Source organism: Pituophis catenifer, unplaced genomic scaffold (genome assembly GCF_029215685.1).
Source record: "Pituophis catenifer annectens isolate HBS135680 unplaced genomic scaffold, rPitCat1.0.hap2 SCAF_9, whole genome shotgun sequence".
NCBI lineage: Eukaryota > Metazoa > Chordata > Lepidosauria > Squamata > Colubridae > Pituophis > Pituophis catenifer.
The window spans coordinates 29,006,029-29,019,327 of record NW_027256889.1 but is presented as its reverse complement, the minus strand read 5'-3'; the positions used below and the strand labels follow the sequence as shown (position 1 = coordinate 29,019,327).

General features: G+C 50.2%; 1 protein-coding gene across 1 annotated transcript in view; it reads left to right on the top strand.

Annotated features, from left to right (window-relative positions):
• Positions 1–594: 594 nt before the first annotated feature.
• MACF1 (microtubule actin crosslinking factor 1) overlaps positions 595–13,299 on the top strand; it is a 323,369-nt gene continuing 310,664 nt past the window's right edge. Inside the window, exon 1 of the mRNA XM_070949227.1 lies at positions 595–782. Within this exon, the coding sequence (XP_070805328.1) occupies positions 689–782 (94 nt within the window). The 5' untranslated portion in view covers positions 595–688. The remainder of the gene's footprint in view (positions 783–13,299) is intronic.

Here is a 13,299-nt window from a genome sequence, read left to right as displayed (position 1 = left end):
AATCCAAAGGGTAGAGTTGAGGTGTCTGTTCCCAACCAGGATAATGCTGAAAGCTGCTTTGTGACATCCTAATGCCAATGGAGCCCTTCCCTTGGCTGCTGGCATCCTGTCCTCACCCACGGAGGCCTGGGGGGGGGGTTATAAAGGGAGGTGCGGACTTTGGCTTTGCACCCCAAACCCTGGCTAAACTCACGGTGCAGCATCAGCTGCCCTCGCCCGCCACGCTCTCCCACCTCTCCGCTTCTTCGGGCAGAGTGCGGGCCTCCCCGGTGCAGCAGCCGGGCTTCCTCTGCCTTCGGCCCGGGCTCTGCCTGGCTCTCCGCCGCGGCAGCTCCGCTCCGCCGCCGGCCTCGCGGGGCTGGGCGCAGTCTGCCCCGCAGTTCCCCAGCCGGCCGCCGGGCGTCCCCGCCGCTTCGCGGGTCGGCGCGGGGGGGGGGGGGGCGGGCCGGGCGAGGCGAGCAGCCAAGCGGGGGCCGGCCGGGGCCTTCCTGACAGCGGCGGGTGGAGCCACACAGCCGGGAGGCCGAGACGAGCCGGTCGCGGAGCCGGCGGGGAGGCGCTGACGCCGCGTTGGGCTCCAGTGGCTGACCCGAGCGCCGGGCCGCTTCTGCCGCCTTCCTGCCGCCTCTGCCCGCGGGCTCCGCATTGGGCATCGGCCGCCGGCCGGCCCGCCCGCCCGGGAAGCGCCATGGCCGGCTACGTGCCGGGCCAGCTGCCGCTCAACCGCAGCCAGGAGAAGGAGTTCGTGCAGGCCTACGAGGACGTGCTGGAGCGCTACAAAGGTGAGGCGGCGGCGGCGGCGCGATCTCCCGCGTGGCCGGGCGGGCAGGGGCAGCGGCGGCAGCCGGGAAGCCAGCGGGCGGCTCCGCCTTCTCGGTCTGGCCGGCCGGGCTGTCATGGCTGCGGGCAGCGGGACCGGCGGGAGGAGCCCCGCCGCCGTTCCGCTCGGGCCGAAGCCTCCTCCGACGGCCGGGCCCCTCCGGCCGCTTCCGCCTGATGGCGGGCAGGCGCTTGGCGGGACGGTCCCGGCCTCCTTGGGCTCCGACTCTGGGCCGCCTCCGTCTCCCGGGTCGCCGGCTGGTCTCTGCCGGGGGGAGGCCGGGCAGTCGCTCGCGGCGGCGTCGGCGGCGGCGTCCAGCCGGGGTTCGCGGAGGCGCTCCTTTGTTCCGAGGCCGGCGGGCGGAGGGAGCTGCGGCTGCCCGTCTGGCTCCGCCGCCCACCCAGCCGCCCTTTTCCGCGACGGGGCCGGCCGGGGGGGACGCCGCAGTCGCGCCAGGTGCGGCCCGGCGATGCGCGTGCAGTTTTGAGCGCCCGAGAACCGCCGGCAGAGCCCGGCGAGGGACTCTCGGCTCTTTCTTGCCACGTTGCCCAGCATCCCCAATCGGCCTGGGCCCAAAGAGCCCTGTTCTGAAGGGGGCCCTGCTCTCTGGAGGGGCGGGCGGTGGCACCGGGAGCTAGAATCCGGTCGAATTCGAGGCAATTGGGCGAGTTTGGGTGGCAAGCACAGTTTTGGGAAGGTTGCAGGAGTTGGTAGAGAAGGCAATAGCCGCAGTGCATTTCCTTGCTTAAGGGCCGGGAAGCTGCCTGGATCTAAGGCTCAGATCACATCATCCAGAGATCAGAAATGAAACATGTTTATCTGATAGGGAGAGGCTGCTGGCGAATCAAGTACTTTCTGGCCAGTCTGAAATACAATTGGCTTTCAGTCTTCATGTTCCGGCTGTTTTAGCTGCTCCTGCAGCTTCCTTCAAAGGCACTTGCAAGTGAAAACTTCCCCCACCCCCAGCTCCATAAACTGCCCAAACTAGAACTGGCTGCTGCAACATTGGATTAGAAAGAAAACAGGGGAAACAATATCTTGCCTTGGTTACAAAATGTTACTAACTTGCAACTTCGTGTTTAGGGTGACAAGCAAATTTCTTGGCTGCATCTCTGTAGCTTCTGGTGCTCTTGAGGCGCATCTGAGATAGAGTTTGCTGGACGAGGAGACTCAGGTTGTCTTGTGGAAGGGTTTTCCCCACTGACCCCATCCGCACTTCTCAAACTGCAGGCCTGGAATTGAAGCATCTTAGACTGCTAAATCCCATCGATGACTATTTTCCTGCACTGTCCTCCCAAGGGGAGGTTTATTTATTTCTAAGATTTTGTCCAGGGACATGTATTCTTCCATTTTCCTCCTGACAAGGAAAAACGTGTGAAGTAGGATGGGCTGAGCCAGGCTGCGTTTATGGCACTGAGGAAGGAGTAGGAGCTGCATCTCCATTCACAGGGTTTTCACCCACAACTCTGCCACTCAATCCTAGTTTGTGTGGTCCTGGGAGCAAAAGTCTGGCTTCATCTGCCATAAAGCACTACAAGTTTTAAAGAATACTTACAGACATAGAGAGTTGCATTTTTCTTTTCTAACACCATAGTTTATATTTTTCTTTGTATTATTAACAAATCGCTCTGGGTGCTAGGAGTAAAAAATTATCTAACCTCTGGGGTCCTAGCTATGCTTGGCCACATCTTCCATCAATCTCAGCATTGACTCTGGTCTTGGGATCTGTAGTCTAACACATCTGGAGGATAGGTGCCTCTCCCTTTCCTCCCACTCCCCATTCCATGTTTAGTATTGGTATACTTCTAAATACCAGAATCTGGGAACAGACCTCAAGAAAGCGGTTCGCTCTATTTATATGGGGGGGGGGTTGCTAGTGGACAACTTGCACAGCTCGCGCATATGAGACCAAAAAGCTGCATAATGGATTTTAGAGAGACCACCAGCTCTTACCTTTAGGCCAAGTTAGGCAAAACAATTTTTCACATGCTTCTGTTTGACAGAATTGCCAGGGGGTTCGAGGTTAGGGAAGGAAGTGGATGGCAGACTTATTCTAGGCAGAACAATCTTCTACTTATTACTGGCAGTGTAGAAACATTTTATAAGCAAATCTGTTTTTGTGGTAACTTAACAAATTACACTTCACTTTGCAGGATATTCTAGAGCAAAGGTTGAATAGAATCATACTGAGGGGCAAAAACGGGGTGGGAGAATAGAAATTATTGTAAGCTGCCTAGAGTAGCCCCATGGCAAGATAGATGGCAAATAAATGTAACAGATAATAATAATAGTTTGCAACTTCAACCTTCACTTTGCTTTGCTTGGCAGGCCTTGTAAACAAGTTTATTCTCTGCTGGGCTGAGTCCCTCGTCAGCTTCATTGCACCGACTGGTTTTCATTAACTAGCAGGTCATGAAAGCCAGACCAGCATTTCTTCCACAGGGCCCTGCATTTGCGCCTCTGCTGCTCTGCGTGCGTTTCTTCCCTTCGCAGCTTTCATGAAAACAGCCAAAACATAAGGAACCTCCAAGTGCATCTGAGCCAGAGGCATTTTTTACAATGCTGGCGAGTTTTGTAAATTAAGAGACAAGCTTCAGCAGGTAAAGCAGCAAAGAGACATTTCTGTTCTGTTGGGTGGAGGGTTGGTCGTCTCTTTGGAATGCACCAAATGTTCCTGCAGAGGATTTTTTAATTACACAGGTCCTTGTATCCTTGACCTGACTTGACCTCCAACCAACCCTTTGGAGCATTTCTATTGGAGGCTTTCCGGGCATCCTTTACAAAGGCAGGGAAAGGAAAGGAAAGGAAAGGAAAGGAAAGGAAAGGAAAGGAAAGGAAAGGAAAGGAAAGAAGGAAAGGAAAGGAAAGGAAAGGAAAGGAAAGGAAAGGAAAGGAAAGAGGAAAGGCTTTGCTGATCCAAGCCGATGCTCTGATTTACACATCAAGCACTTCAGGTGCTTTAGGCCTAACTCCCATGGGGAAAACACTTGGCCCCGTAGGACACCAGAGAAGGTACTGGAAAAACCTTTTTCAAGAGGGCAGATCTTACTGCTTCCAAGAAAGGTCTTTTGTTAGCTGTGACCTCTTGCAGCTCTTCTGCTGTGCCCCCCAAGCGCCTATCCAGGAGGTCATAGACCACCATTTCCTGCACCCAATAGCAGAGATCCAAAGATCGAGCAGCACCGGCATCTGGACAAGGTGCATCTCCCTTGAGCCTTGCCTCTTCCAGGGTGAATGTTTGTTTGCATGCAGATACTGCAGGGGGTGGGGAGCTAGTCAAGTAGAGTTTCTCTACAACTGAAGTTTTGTCCCGCTTTCTTCTGATAGAAGGAAAGTCTGTTGCAGCCATGTTCTCCCTTGCATCCTGCTGCCCCAGTTGAGCCTGCCAGAAATCAGATAAAAGCCCATCAGAATGGTTTAATGAGTACCCATTTGACAGACAGCTGAGCTGCCAAGGGGAAGGTTCTCAAGGTAAAGGACCGGGTTTAACCATCCTCCCTGCTGAACTACTTTACAGACAGGCAGTGGAGTGTCCTTTTGTAGGGTTAGCCCAAGCCACCTAAGCTGTTCATGTTGCTTGTTGCACAAAAGCCCGTGGGGCCCCCCTTTTTCCACCAGAAGGACTGAGCCAGCGACCAGGTGGAAATTGATTGCAAAGGTCTCCGTGTCTCATCTATGATTCCTTAGAACCTCTTTTTGCCAGTCCGGCTCTGGTGACGGATGCAGTTGTCATAGGGTCTGTGGTGGTTGCCCTTTACAGCAGAAGGGTGTCTGATGCAGAAGTGCAGAAAACAGTCTCCTAGCATTATTTGAGGAGAGGAGGACAAGCTCCAGAGGTGCTGGGCAGCCGGGCCAGGTCCCAAGGAAAGTCTCCAGAATTTGCTCAGCTTCAGCGGCTAGTTGTTTCCTCCCAGCCTTTGTCCTCTGCATTTACCTGCAAAGGGAAGCGCATATCTGGAGTTGTAATGGAAGAACAAAGCTGGTGTGTGCTGAACACTTGGATGCTTACCTTTGCTTTGGCTAAAGACGTCATAGTCTCTTGCTTTTGTGGCAAGGCAGAGCCTCCTTGCCCTGTCCAGGGTGGTGTGGCTGCTGAAGCAGAAACAGACACTTCCTCCTTTCTCTGAGTCCATTGGGACATTTAAAGTCCTGGCTCCTGGGAACAAGAATTTGCTTGTTCTTTTAGCTGAAAAACAGTGTTCTTGATACTTATGGCTTGCAGGTTCTCAGTCACGCTGGAATCCTGGAAATGCCTTGTCCTGGCCCAGTTTGGCAGTGGTGTCTTGAGAAAGAGCATGTAAGCAGCAAGACCGTGAAAGCCAGGGGGCTGCGGCCGGGTTTCCCCACCCAAAGGGAGTCTGTGGTTCAGCGTGTTACACTGGCTGGGTCTCCCTCCTGTATCATGCTCAGTCTCCGAGAATTTCCTTGTGACTGAGGTGGCATACAAGCTGCAACCACTGTTAGTACAGGTGGCACGGCAGAAAACTAGACCTGGGTCATTCCTCCTGAAAGCTCCTCACTAGTTCATGGTTTGTTTTGACTTAGCTTGATGTGTGAACCTATCTCTTGTTATTTAGCTTTATCATTCCACTGTAATACTTACAACAAACCATGTTTCAGTCACTGGCGATCAGGAAAGAAAAAAGTGGGGAAATGTAAGGGGTTTTCCTGTTGGAGTAAATTGTAAAGTGAGATTTTTGGAATTAATCAGAATAATTGGGCAAAATAGTTTTTTATTGCTCCCTCCCTCCCTCCTCCTCTCTCTGCAAGATCATCACACTGAACAGTTTTTCCACTATTTGCAGTGAGAATGTTACTTTAGCTCAACGATTGTGAGGAGGAGGAGGAGGACTGGTTGCCCAGAAACCTGTTGTTGGAAACAGCCAAGTTCCTGTGACCCACTTTTATCTGAAATAGGGATTGGAGGACATTGTTGAAGGATATCTTTGATATATGGTGGAGGAAATGGCCATTCCAGCTCTCCTCCTTGCTGGAACCCGCCCTGCTTCTCCTTGCTAGGTTCTAGTTGTATTTCCAGTTGAATGACCTTCATTTGGGAGGAAGGAATTCTGGCTTGGCTTTCAGGGAGGGATTATTAAGGATACTTGCAACACCTCCCCCCCCCCATTGGATTTGATATTGCAAAAACCAAGCGCTGTGAAGCTTCCTGGGTGGCCATGGAGGTGGAGAGAAAGTTGCCAGAGTAGTCCCTCTTTGCCGCTTGCTGGGGTCCTGGTAGAGGGCTAAGTACTGTGAAGCCCCCTTCCCCACCTTGTGCCCTCAAGAGAATTGAGGGATGTTGGGATTGGTCTTTGAAGTCCAGGCTCCAAAGGTGCAGCCAGCATCACTTAAGAATGGAGAGCAGAATTTGGACTCTTTCCTTCCTTCCTTTGTAGGGACTGAGAGCTGGATCCTCTCCCTCAACTCTGCTTTCAGAGATGCCTGTTGTGCCTCCTTAGACTGGAAGGTATCTTAGAGTTCTCCTAGTCCATCCCATGCGGTAGGCAGGAATTCCCAGATCATCCCAGGTAAATTGGCTGTCCAACCTTTGTTTGAAACCCTCCAGGTGGAGCCTTCCCAGTGAGCCCAAAAGCCAGAGGAATGTTGCTAGGTGGACAAGACTCTGGGTCTCTTCTTCGAAGACATCCCTATGCATGCTGCATCCCTCCTTGTAGACTTGGGTCTGTTCCTCTCCCTGGGGCTGCCTGCATTTCTATTCAAACATTCTTGTAGTGGCTGGCTCTGGGAGGCAGGGAGGGTGTGTCTCCAGGGCTGCTGCTTAATTAGGTCTTTGATATCCTCTTCCCCGGAGATTTAATGGATAGCCCAAACCCCAAAGCAGTGAGGCTTAGTTGTTCCATTAAAGCTAGTTGCTCCAGTAAGGGATTACAATGCCGGGAGTTGTCTTGACTTTTAGCATGGCAGCTGGGAGGAAGAGGAGGAGGAAGACGTCCCACTGGAAGGAAGAGTTGGGATTTTGTAAATAACATTCTTTGGAAGAGAAACAAAATTTTGTTCCGGCTTTGCTTTGGGGGATTTTTTTGGGTGCTTTTGCAGTTTTCATCCTTTGGCATAATTTATCTTCTGCTTGATATGGAATAGAGGAAGGGGCTTTAGATGGCATCCTAAGACCTTTCCTAAGTCTTAATTTGGGAACTCCACCGGCTTTGGAAATATCACTGGCCTTTGGGCCTCAAGCCTATCACTGTAGCCATACTGACTTAAATCCTGTAAACTTAAATCTTTTAAACGATACAAGAGAAGCCTGGCTGCTTGCACAGATGTTGGTTGTGGAGCAATGTGGAACTATGAAGACACCTGAGCTTCAGTCCAGAAGCCTGGGATCTTATTCTCAGGATGAGGATGAGGATGATGAAGAAGAAGAATGTTCTTTCCATTCCTGTCCTTCCTTTCTGTGCAGCACAAGCCTTCTAAGAGTCACACAGAGTTGCTAGCGAATGTAGCTGTGCCAGTTGCTCAAGTCCTTGTCTCCTACTGGTCTGGACTCATAGTCACACACCAGATTAAGTCACAATGTGGTTTCTTTGGTTTGAGGTTACTGTATTGTGGTAACCTGGATATTGATGCTGCTATTGCTTGTAAATCAAGGCTTAACATGTTGCAAAACAGGTTGTAGCTTTGTAATACATTTGTTAATACAAACCACAACTTCACATGCTGTGTATATACAGCCTCTGCATTGTGGTTTATGCGGGTGGGAGCTGGATGGGTGGGTGGCCCTGCGGGGTAACCAGATGGTGCTCGACCCCTTTCAATGTATGATTCTTAATCTCCTGCTTGGTTGCCAGGGGAATCCAAGCATTTTTTTGTAAACATAAAAAGTGCCCGCTGAGTTCTCGCCACACAGCCGCACCATCAATTCTAGCCCAAAGTCGTGTCTGATAATGAACAAGGGAAGGGGCAGAAGATTAGGAGTAAGAGAGGCACATAGGGCAAAAAAGCTCCTTGCAATAAATAGTTCTTGCTCATTGGGGGGGGGGGGGCTTGCATTTGATTGGGGCCCAGGAATGCCATCTGTGATATTTTGTGCTGGATTTAAAGAGAAGCAAACCCTAATCCCGGCCTTTTTTTCTTCTTGGAAAGGTTGGGCAGCAAGGGCTCAATCAGCTCAACCTTGCTGGCTGGGGAATGGAGACACAAGCACTGGTTTAGAGAGTCCTGCATCGGCTGGCCCACCTTCTTTTGAGAACCTCTCTCTGAAGGTGGCTTCGGCCTCAGCACCTCCTAAAAGCTTTGCCATCTCTTTGCTAGACTTTTGCTTTGGCAAGCTGTGAGTCTGGTTTGGTTGAGTTATTACTTCTGCTTGGGCTGTTTTGTGCCTGTGAGCTGCTGGTGAGGCAATGTTGGGTATCCCCACACCCAGTCCTTAAGCACTCTTCCCACCCACAGGTCCCCAGCCCCAGTCTTCCCAGGTATGAGGCTGAAGGCTTTGCACAGGTGTGGTGTTTTCGTGTCAATTTCCCACTGAAATTCTCCTTCCTGTTCCATGGCTGGCAGATAGAAAGAGAACTGAAATTCTGATTATTCCTTAAAAATAAGCAGGAAAACAAGATTATCTTGAAAATCCAGACATTTTAAACATTGACTGATGATGATAGCAAAAGAAAAGAGATGCATCATACAGCCACTGATCTGGTTAGATAGTTTCAGACTTGCTTTTCCAGATGACCAACCTGTATCCTTGCCTCGCCTTTAAAAGAAAAGAGAAAAAACGAGCTTCAGTGAATGCAGGGGTTCCATGGACTCAGAGCGGAATCGATTGAGCTGGATGCTAAATAATTTTACACGTGCAAGATGAATTCCAGCAAATTGATTCCAGGAATGTTGTCTTTCAATTGAGCTTCTGGATATATCCTGTTTTTTTTAAAAAAAATCATGGTTTTATCAGAGAGAGTTAGCAACTGTTACTATTTTCCTGGGGCTGTGTGAAAATGAAGTTATCCATAACTCTGGAGTAGATTCTCTGTGTGACTTGCAGGGGAACAAATTATGCTGACAATCCCACAGCTGTTATTGGAAATAATCGGGGTGGGAGGGGGGCTTGTGAATGTTCAGAATCCCTGTAGTAGACAGGTCCTCAGTCCAGCTCCTGACTTTCAGGCAAGCAAGAACGGGTTGCCAGGGGTCACAGCTGAGAATCACTTTGAAGAATCCGGGGGTGGGGGGTGGGGCTGCAAAATAGTATCAAAGTCAAAATGGCAGTCATATCTGTTTGTTTCACAGCCTGCCCCCTTTCGTATGGATTGTAGTATATGTAAAAATGGTGGAACTCTGCGTGCTCATACTCATTTATATGTGTGTGTGTGTGTCTGTCTGTCTGTTTACAGGTAGTCAACCATTCATACAGTGGCTGAAGTTACTTTACAACAGCACTGAAAAAAGTGTCTTGCATCTGTCTTCACACTTACAACCATCACAACATCCCCACAGTCATGTGATGCAAATTTGGATGTATTTATGACGGTTGCAGCAGGGGTGAAATTAGACCAGTTTGGACCATATTGCGCATACTGATAGCGGCGATTTTAAATGGTTTGCCAAACTGGTAAGAACCCACTCCTGCCCGCCCGCTCACCTGGGCGCTTGCCTGCCTTTGCAAGCTGGCCACAGGGACCGCCGGGAAGGCTGCGTGGAAGGCAGGCAAGCAAGCATGTCAGGGCCACCCAGCTGCGAGGAAGGGAGCTAGCAGCCTACTCCCTTCCCTGCGGCCCTGCCATGCTTGCCTGCCTTCCACGCGGCTTTCCTGGCGGTCGCCCATGCCCGCTTGCCTTCCGAGGCCCGGTCCCACATCCAGCCCTTGACGGGAGACATGCCGCTTCCGGCCCGGCCCGGCCAGTGGGTGGGCGACCAGCCCTTGGGGGAGACGCAGCTGCTGTGCTTGGGCCAAGAGGGGCAGTGGCACCACATGTGCAGCCCTGAGATATCCGCCCTCCCTCCCAGAGCATCACTGCCGCCCTGGAGCTCACCTTCGCCTCTACAGCCCGCTGGCCCCTTGGGGCAGCGCAAATACCGCTTTTGCCCTTCCCTTTCTGGGAGCAGTGCTTCTGCTTGTTGGGCCACTTCCCTGAAGGCAGCAGCTCCACCGCCACCTGCTTTGCTTTTTCCCTCTTTTTGGGAGGCTCACAGGAGGCTTGCGCAGTGGCACCGGCATGGGGGAGGCAGGCAATCCAGACACCCTGTGCTGGTGCTTGTTCAGTGCAGCTGCAGGCAATCCAAGAGGCAGTGGGACGAAGGGGCCGGTGCATTGGGATCGCCTCCCCCATGTCTCTTCCTCCATCTTCTGCTGGTGCCACCATGCAAGCCTCCCATGAGGAAAAAGAAGGAAAAAGCAAAGCGACTGGCTGCGGAGCTGCCATCTTTGGGCCCAATAGGCAGAAGCTCTGCACCCAGAAAGAGACGGGCGAAAGTCATTCTGCGCTGAAGCAGAGGCATTCTGAGCCTTTGGCATATCCCAGGATTGCAATGCTGAAGGTTAGGAATGGAGCTTCTTTCACGAACGGCAGGAAAATGGGGAGGGGGATTTTCCTGCTTACCATTCTTCCCTCAGTCTGTGCTGAGTTTGAGGAATGGATGACAAGCAGGAAAATCCCCTTCCCCATTTTCCTGCCTTTTGCGAAAAAGGCTCCATTCTGAACCTTCAGCGTATCCCAGGATTGCAATGCTGAAGGTTCAGAATGGAGCTGTTTCATGAAAGGCAGGAAAATGGGGAAGGGGATTTTCCTGCCTGTCATCCATTCCTCAAGCTCAGCACAGACTGAGGGAAGGATGGTAGGCAGGAAAATCCCCCTCCCCAATTTCTTGCCATTCGTGACAATGAGTGGCTAGGAGGGGAGGGGCTGGGTGAGGCACCCCTCAATGTGGGTGATGTTGAGTTGGCCAGACCCACCCAGTCACATGACCCCACCCACCCACCCAAGCCATGCCCACAGAACCAGTAGGGAAAAATTTTGAATTTCACCCTTCAGGTCCTGTGGCCATCATCTGCAACCTTCACAGCTGGTTCCCCACAAGCAAAATCAATGGGAGAAGCCAGATTTGCCCAATGAATCACTTGACTGCAGTGATTCGCTTAACAACTACGGCAAAAAAGGTCATAGAATTGAGCATGACTCACTTAATAGCTGCCTTGCTTAGCAACGGAAGTTCTGGTCCAAATTGGGGTTGTCAGTAGAGGACTACCTGTATACCCAGACACATATATCCGCCACACCCTATCTGCTCCCATTCCCAAGGGATCTGCTCCTGAAATGGATTGTCTCTCCTGCTGATCATCCCAGGCCATGGGGCTTGGTGCTCACAGTTGAGGTGGTCACAGAGCTTCATGTCATTGCTGCAGAAACGCCCAGGTTTTGCAGTGTAACCATTGATGGAGTTGCTTGGCTTGTTCCTTGTATCCTGGTTTGGTGGCGGAGCAAAAAGGACATACTGGCTTCTCACCATAGCAAGGAGAAGCACCAACATGGCTTGTTACAGAGGAGAAAGTTGGAGGTGGTGGGGGCGGGGGGCGGGGGGAGGATGACAAGCTCCTTTCTGATCCATGGACAAGCACTGGTTGTTTAACACGTCTTAGGGCTCTTCCGTTGACCAGGAAGAGCAAGTTGGGTTGAGTCTCTGCAGTCTCTGTAGACCGGCAGAAGAAGAATGCTTCTCTGTTCCCGTGCTGCTTTGTTAACTGAAACAGCCAACCCAAACAGGTTGCTGAAAACCTGTTTCATTTCCGTAACGAAATGATAAAATTTGGGCAAGAGGAAAACTGGTTGTTTGGAAAGTGCTAGGATAATACCTGCTTAAATGGAGACTGGCAGCAATGTTTTCTGAGAGCCGAATTCTGTGGCAGATGCCTGGCTCATTAGGACGTGATGTCCCCACCCCTGCTCAGGAGGCATGGCAGGAAAATTGTGAGTTCCTGCATTGTTTAGAGCAATATAGAGATTATCTTGAACAACATTAAATAAGCATCAGCTTTGCCTGGATGGGACAGGGGGGTGAGGAAGAAACTCAAAGACTGCCCACCTTGATTCACTTTGGTATAAGAAGGAAGAGAGAATCTCTGCCAGGCTTTCATTATTATACCCCATCTCAGTGAAGTAGAGCGCCCCGTGGCTCTGTTTCCTGACCTGATCTGCCTTCAAGGGATTTGCTTTCTCCTTCAAAATCAACAGGCCAGGTCCCAGCCTGCTTCAACTGAACAAGGCTGCCTTCATGCCTTAAAGCAATATTGTGATTAGACTCATTAAGCTCATTAAGCCATGATTTCTTAAACATGATTTGTTGAATAGCTACCATTGACCGGAATATGGTGTGCCTTAAACCTTGGTTTGTTTACCACAGTGGGTTGCAGAACATGCCAACCCAAACCCAAATAAATGTCACTGTGGCACAGCCCAGATTATGATGATGGGCACTTTATTGCAGTATGTAAGGTTCGGGGCTCCAGTTCACGAAGGAGCTTCCTGGATGCCTCTGAACAGCTACTTTCCCTCTGTCCCACTCAGTGACCATAAGCCCAGCCCTTTATTTCAGAAAACTGCCCTTTATTTTTTACAAAACTCAATTTTGTCCTTTGTTTTACCATAGAAATAGTATTTAATGCATAGTTTTTCACATTTGTGTGAAAATTATGCAAATTGATTTGTCTTTTTAAAATAAATTTACATATTGTTTTGCTTTAGATATTTTTGGTTTTACAATAACCAGGTTTTGCTTCCTTGGTAAAACAAAGTTATAAAAAACACACATTTTGTTTTATTCTTTTGACCTGCTTTCAGATTTGCTCGCTTTTCAGGTTTGTTCTTTATTTTTTCCAAGAAAATGTGGTCACCATACATTTGCCCTACAAATCTGCTGTTTGGATAAAATGAGAGGAGTCCCCCACATATGCTCTCTTGAGCCATTAGGGAAAGTTAGAAATGAAACACAAAATAATTAGTTCCCGTAGAAGAGGCATTTTGTCAATAGGCTGGTATTTTATCCATGTTGGCTGCTTCATTTGGGAGTAAGGGAATGTCACTTGGTTAACCTTCATGTCTTAGTAAGTTACCTGATACTTACTAAGATTCCATACTTACCTAAAGAACATAGCTAGACTCTTTTGACAATGTTCAAGAGCATCTCTCTCTCTCTCTCTTTCTTTCTTTCTGCGTGTGTGTTTGTGCATGTGTGTTTGTGAGAGACATGGGCGGGGGGAGAAATCCTGCATTGCCTGTTTGGTGTCTACTGGAGTGTGAAATGGGACCAGGGCTTCCAAAACTAAACACAATGCAAGATTCTTCTCTCCCTAACTACTTTCTGGACAGTTGCAGAAAACTATTTTCTTAGACAGATGGAAACTGGTTCCTTTTTCATCCCAAGTTATGTGATTGTGCATGCTTCTTAAATGATTTGGAAGAAGTTTCTTGGATTCTGAAAATTAGCATTTCTTTGCTTTTGATGAAAGCAGCTGCAGTTTTTCAGGTTTA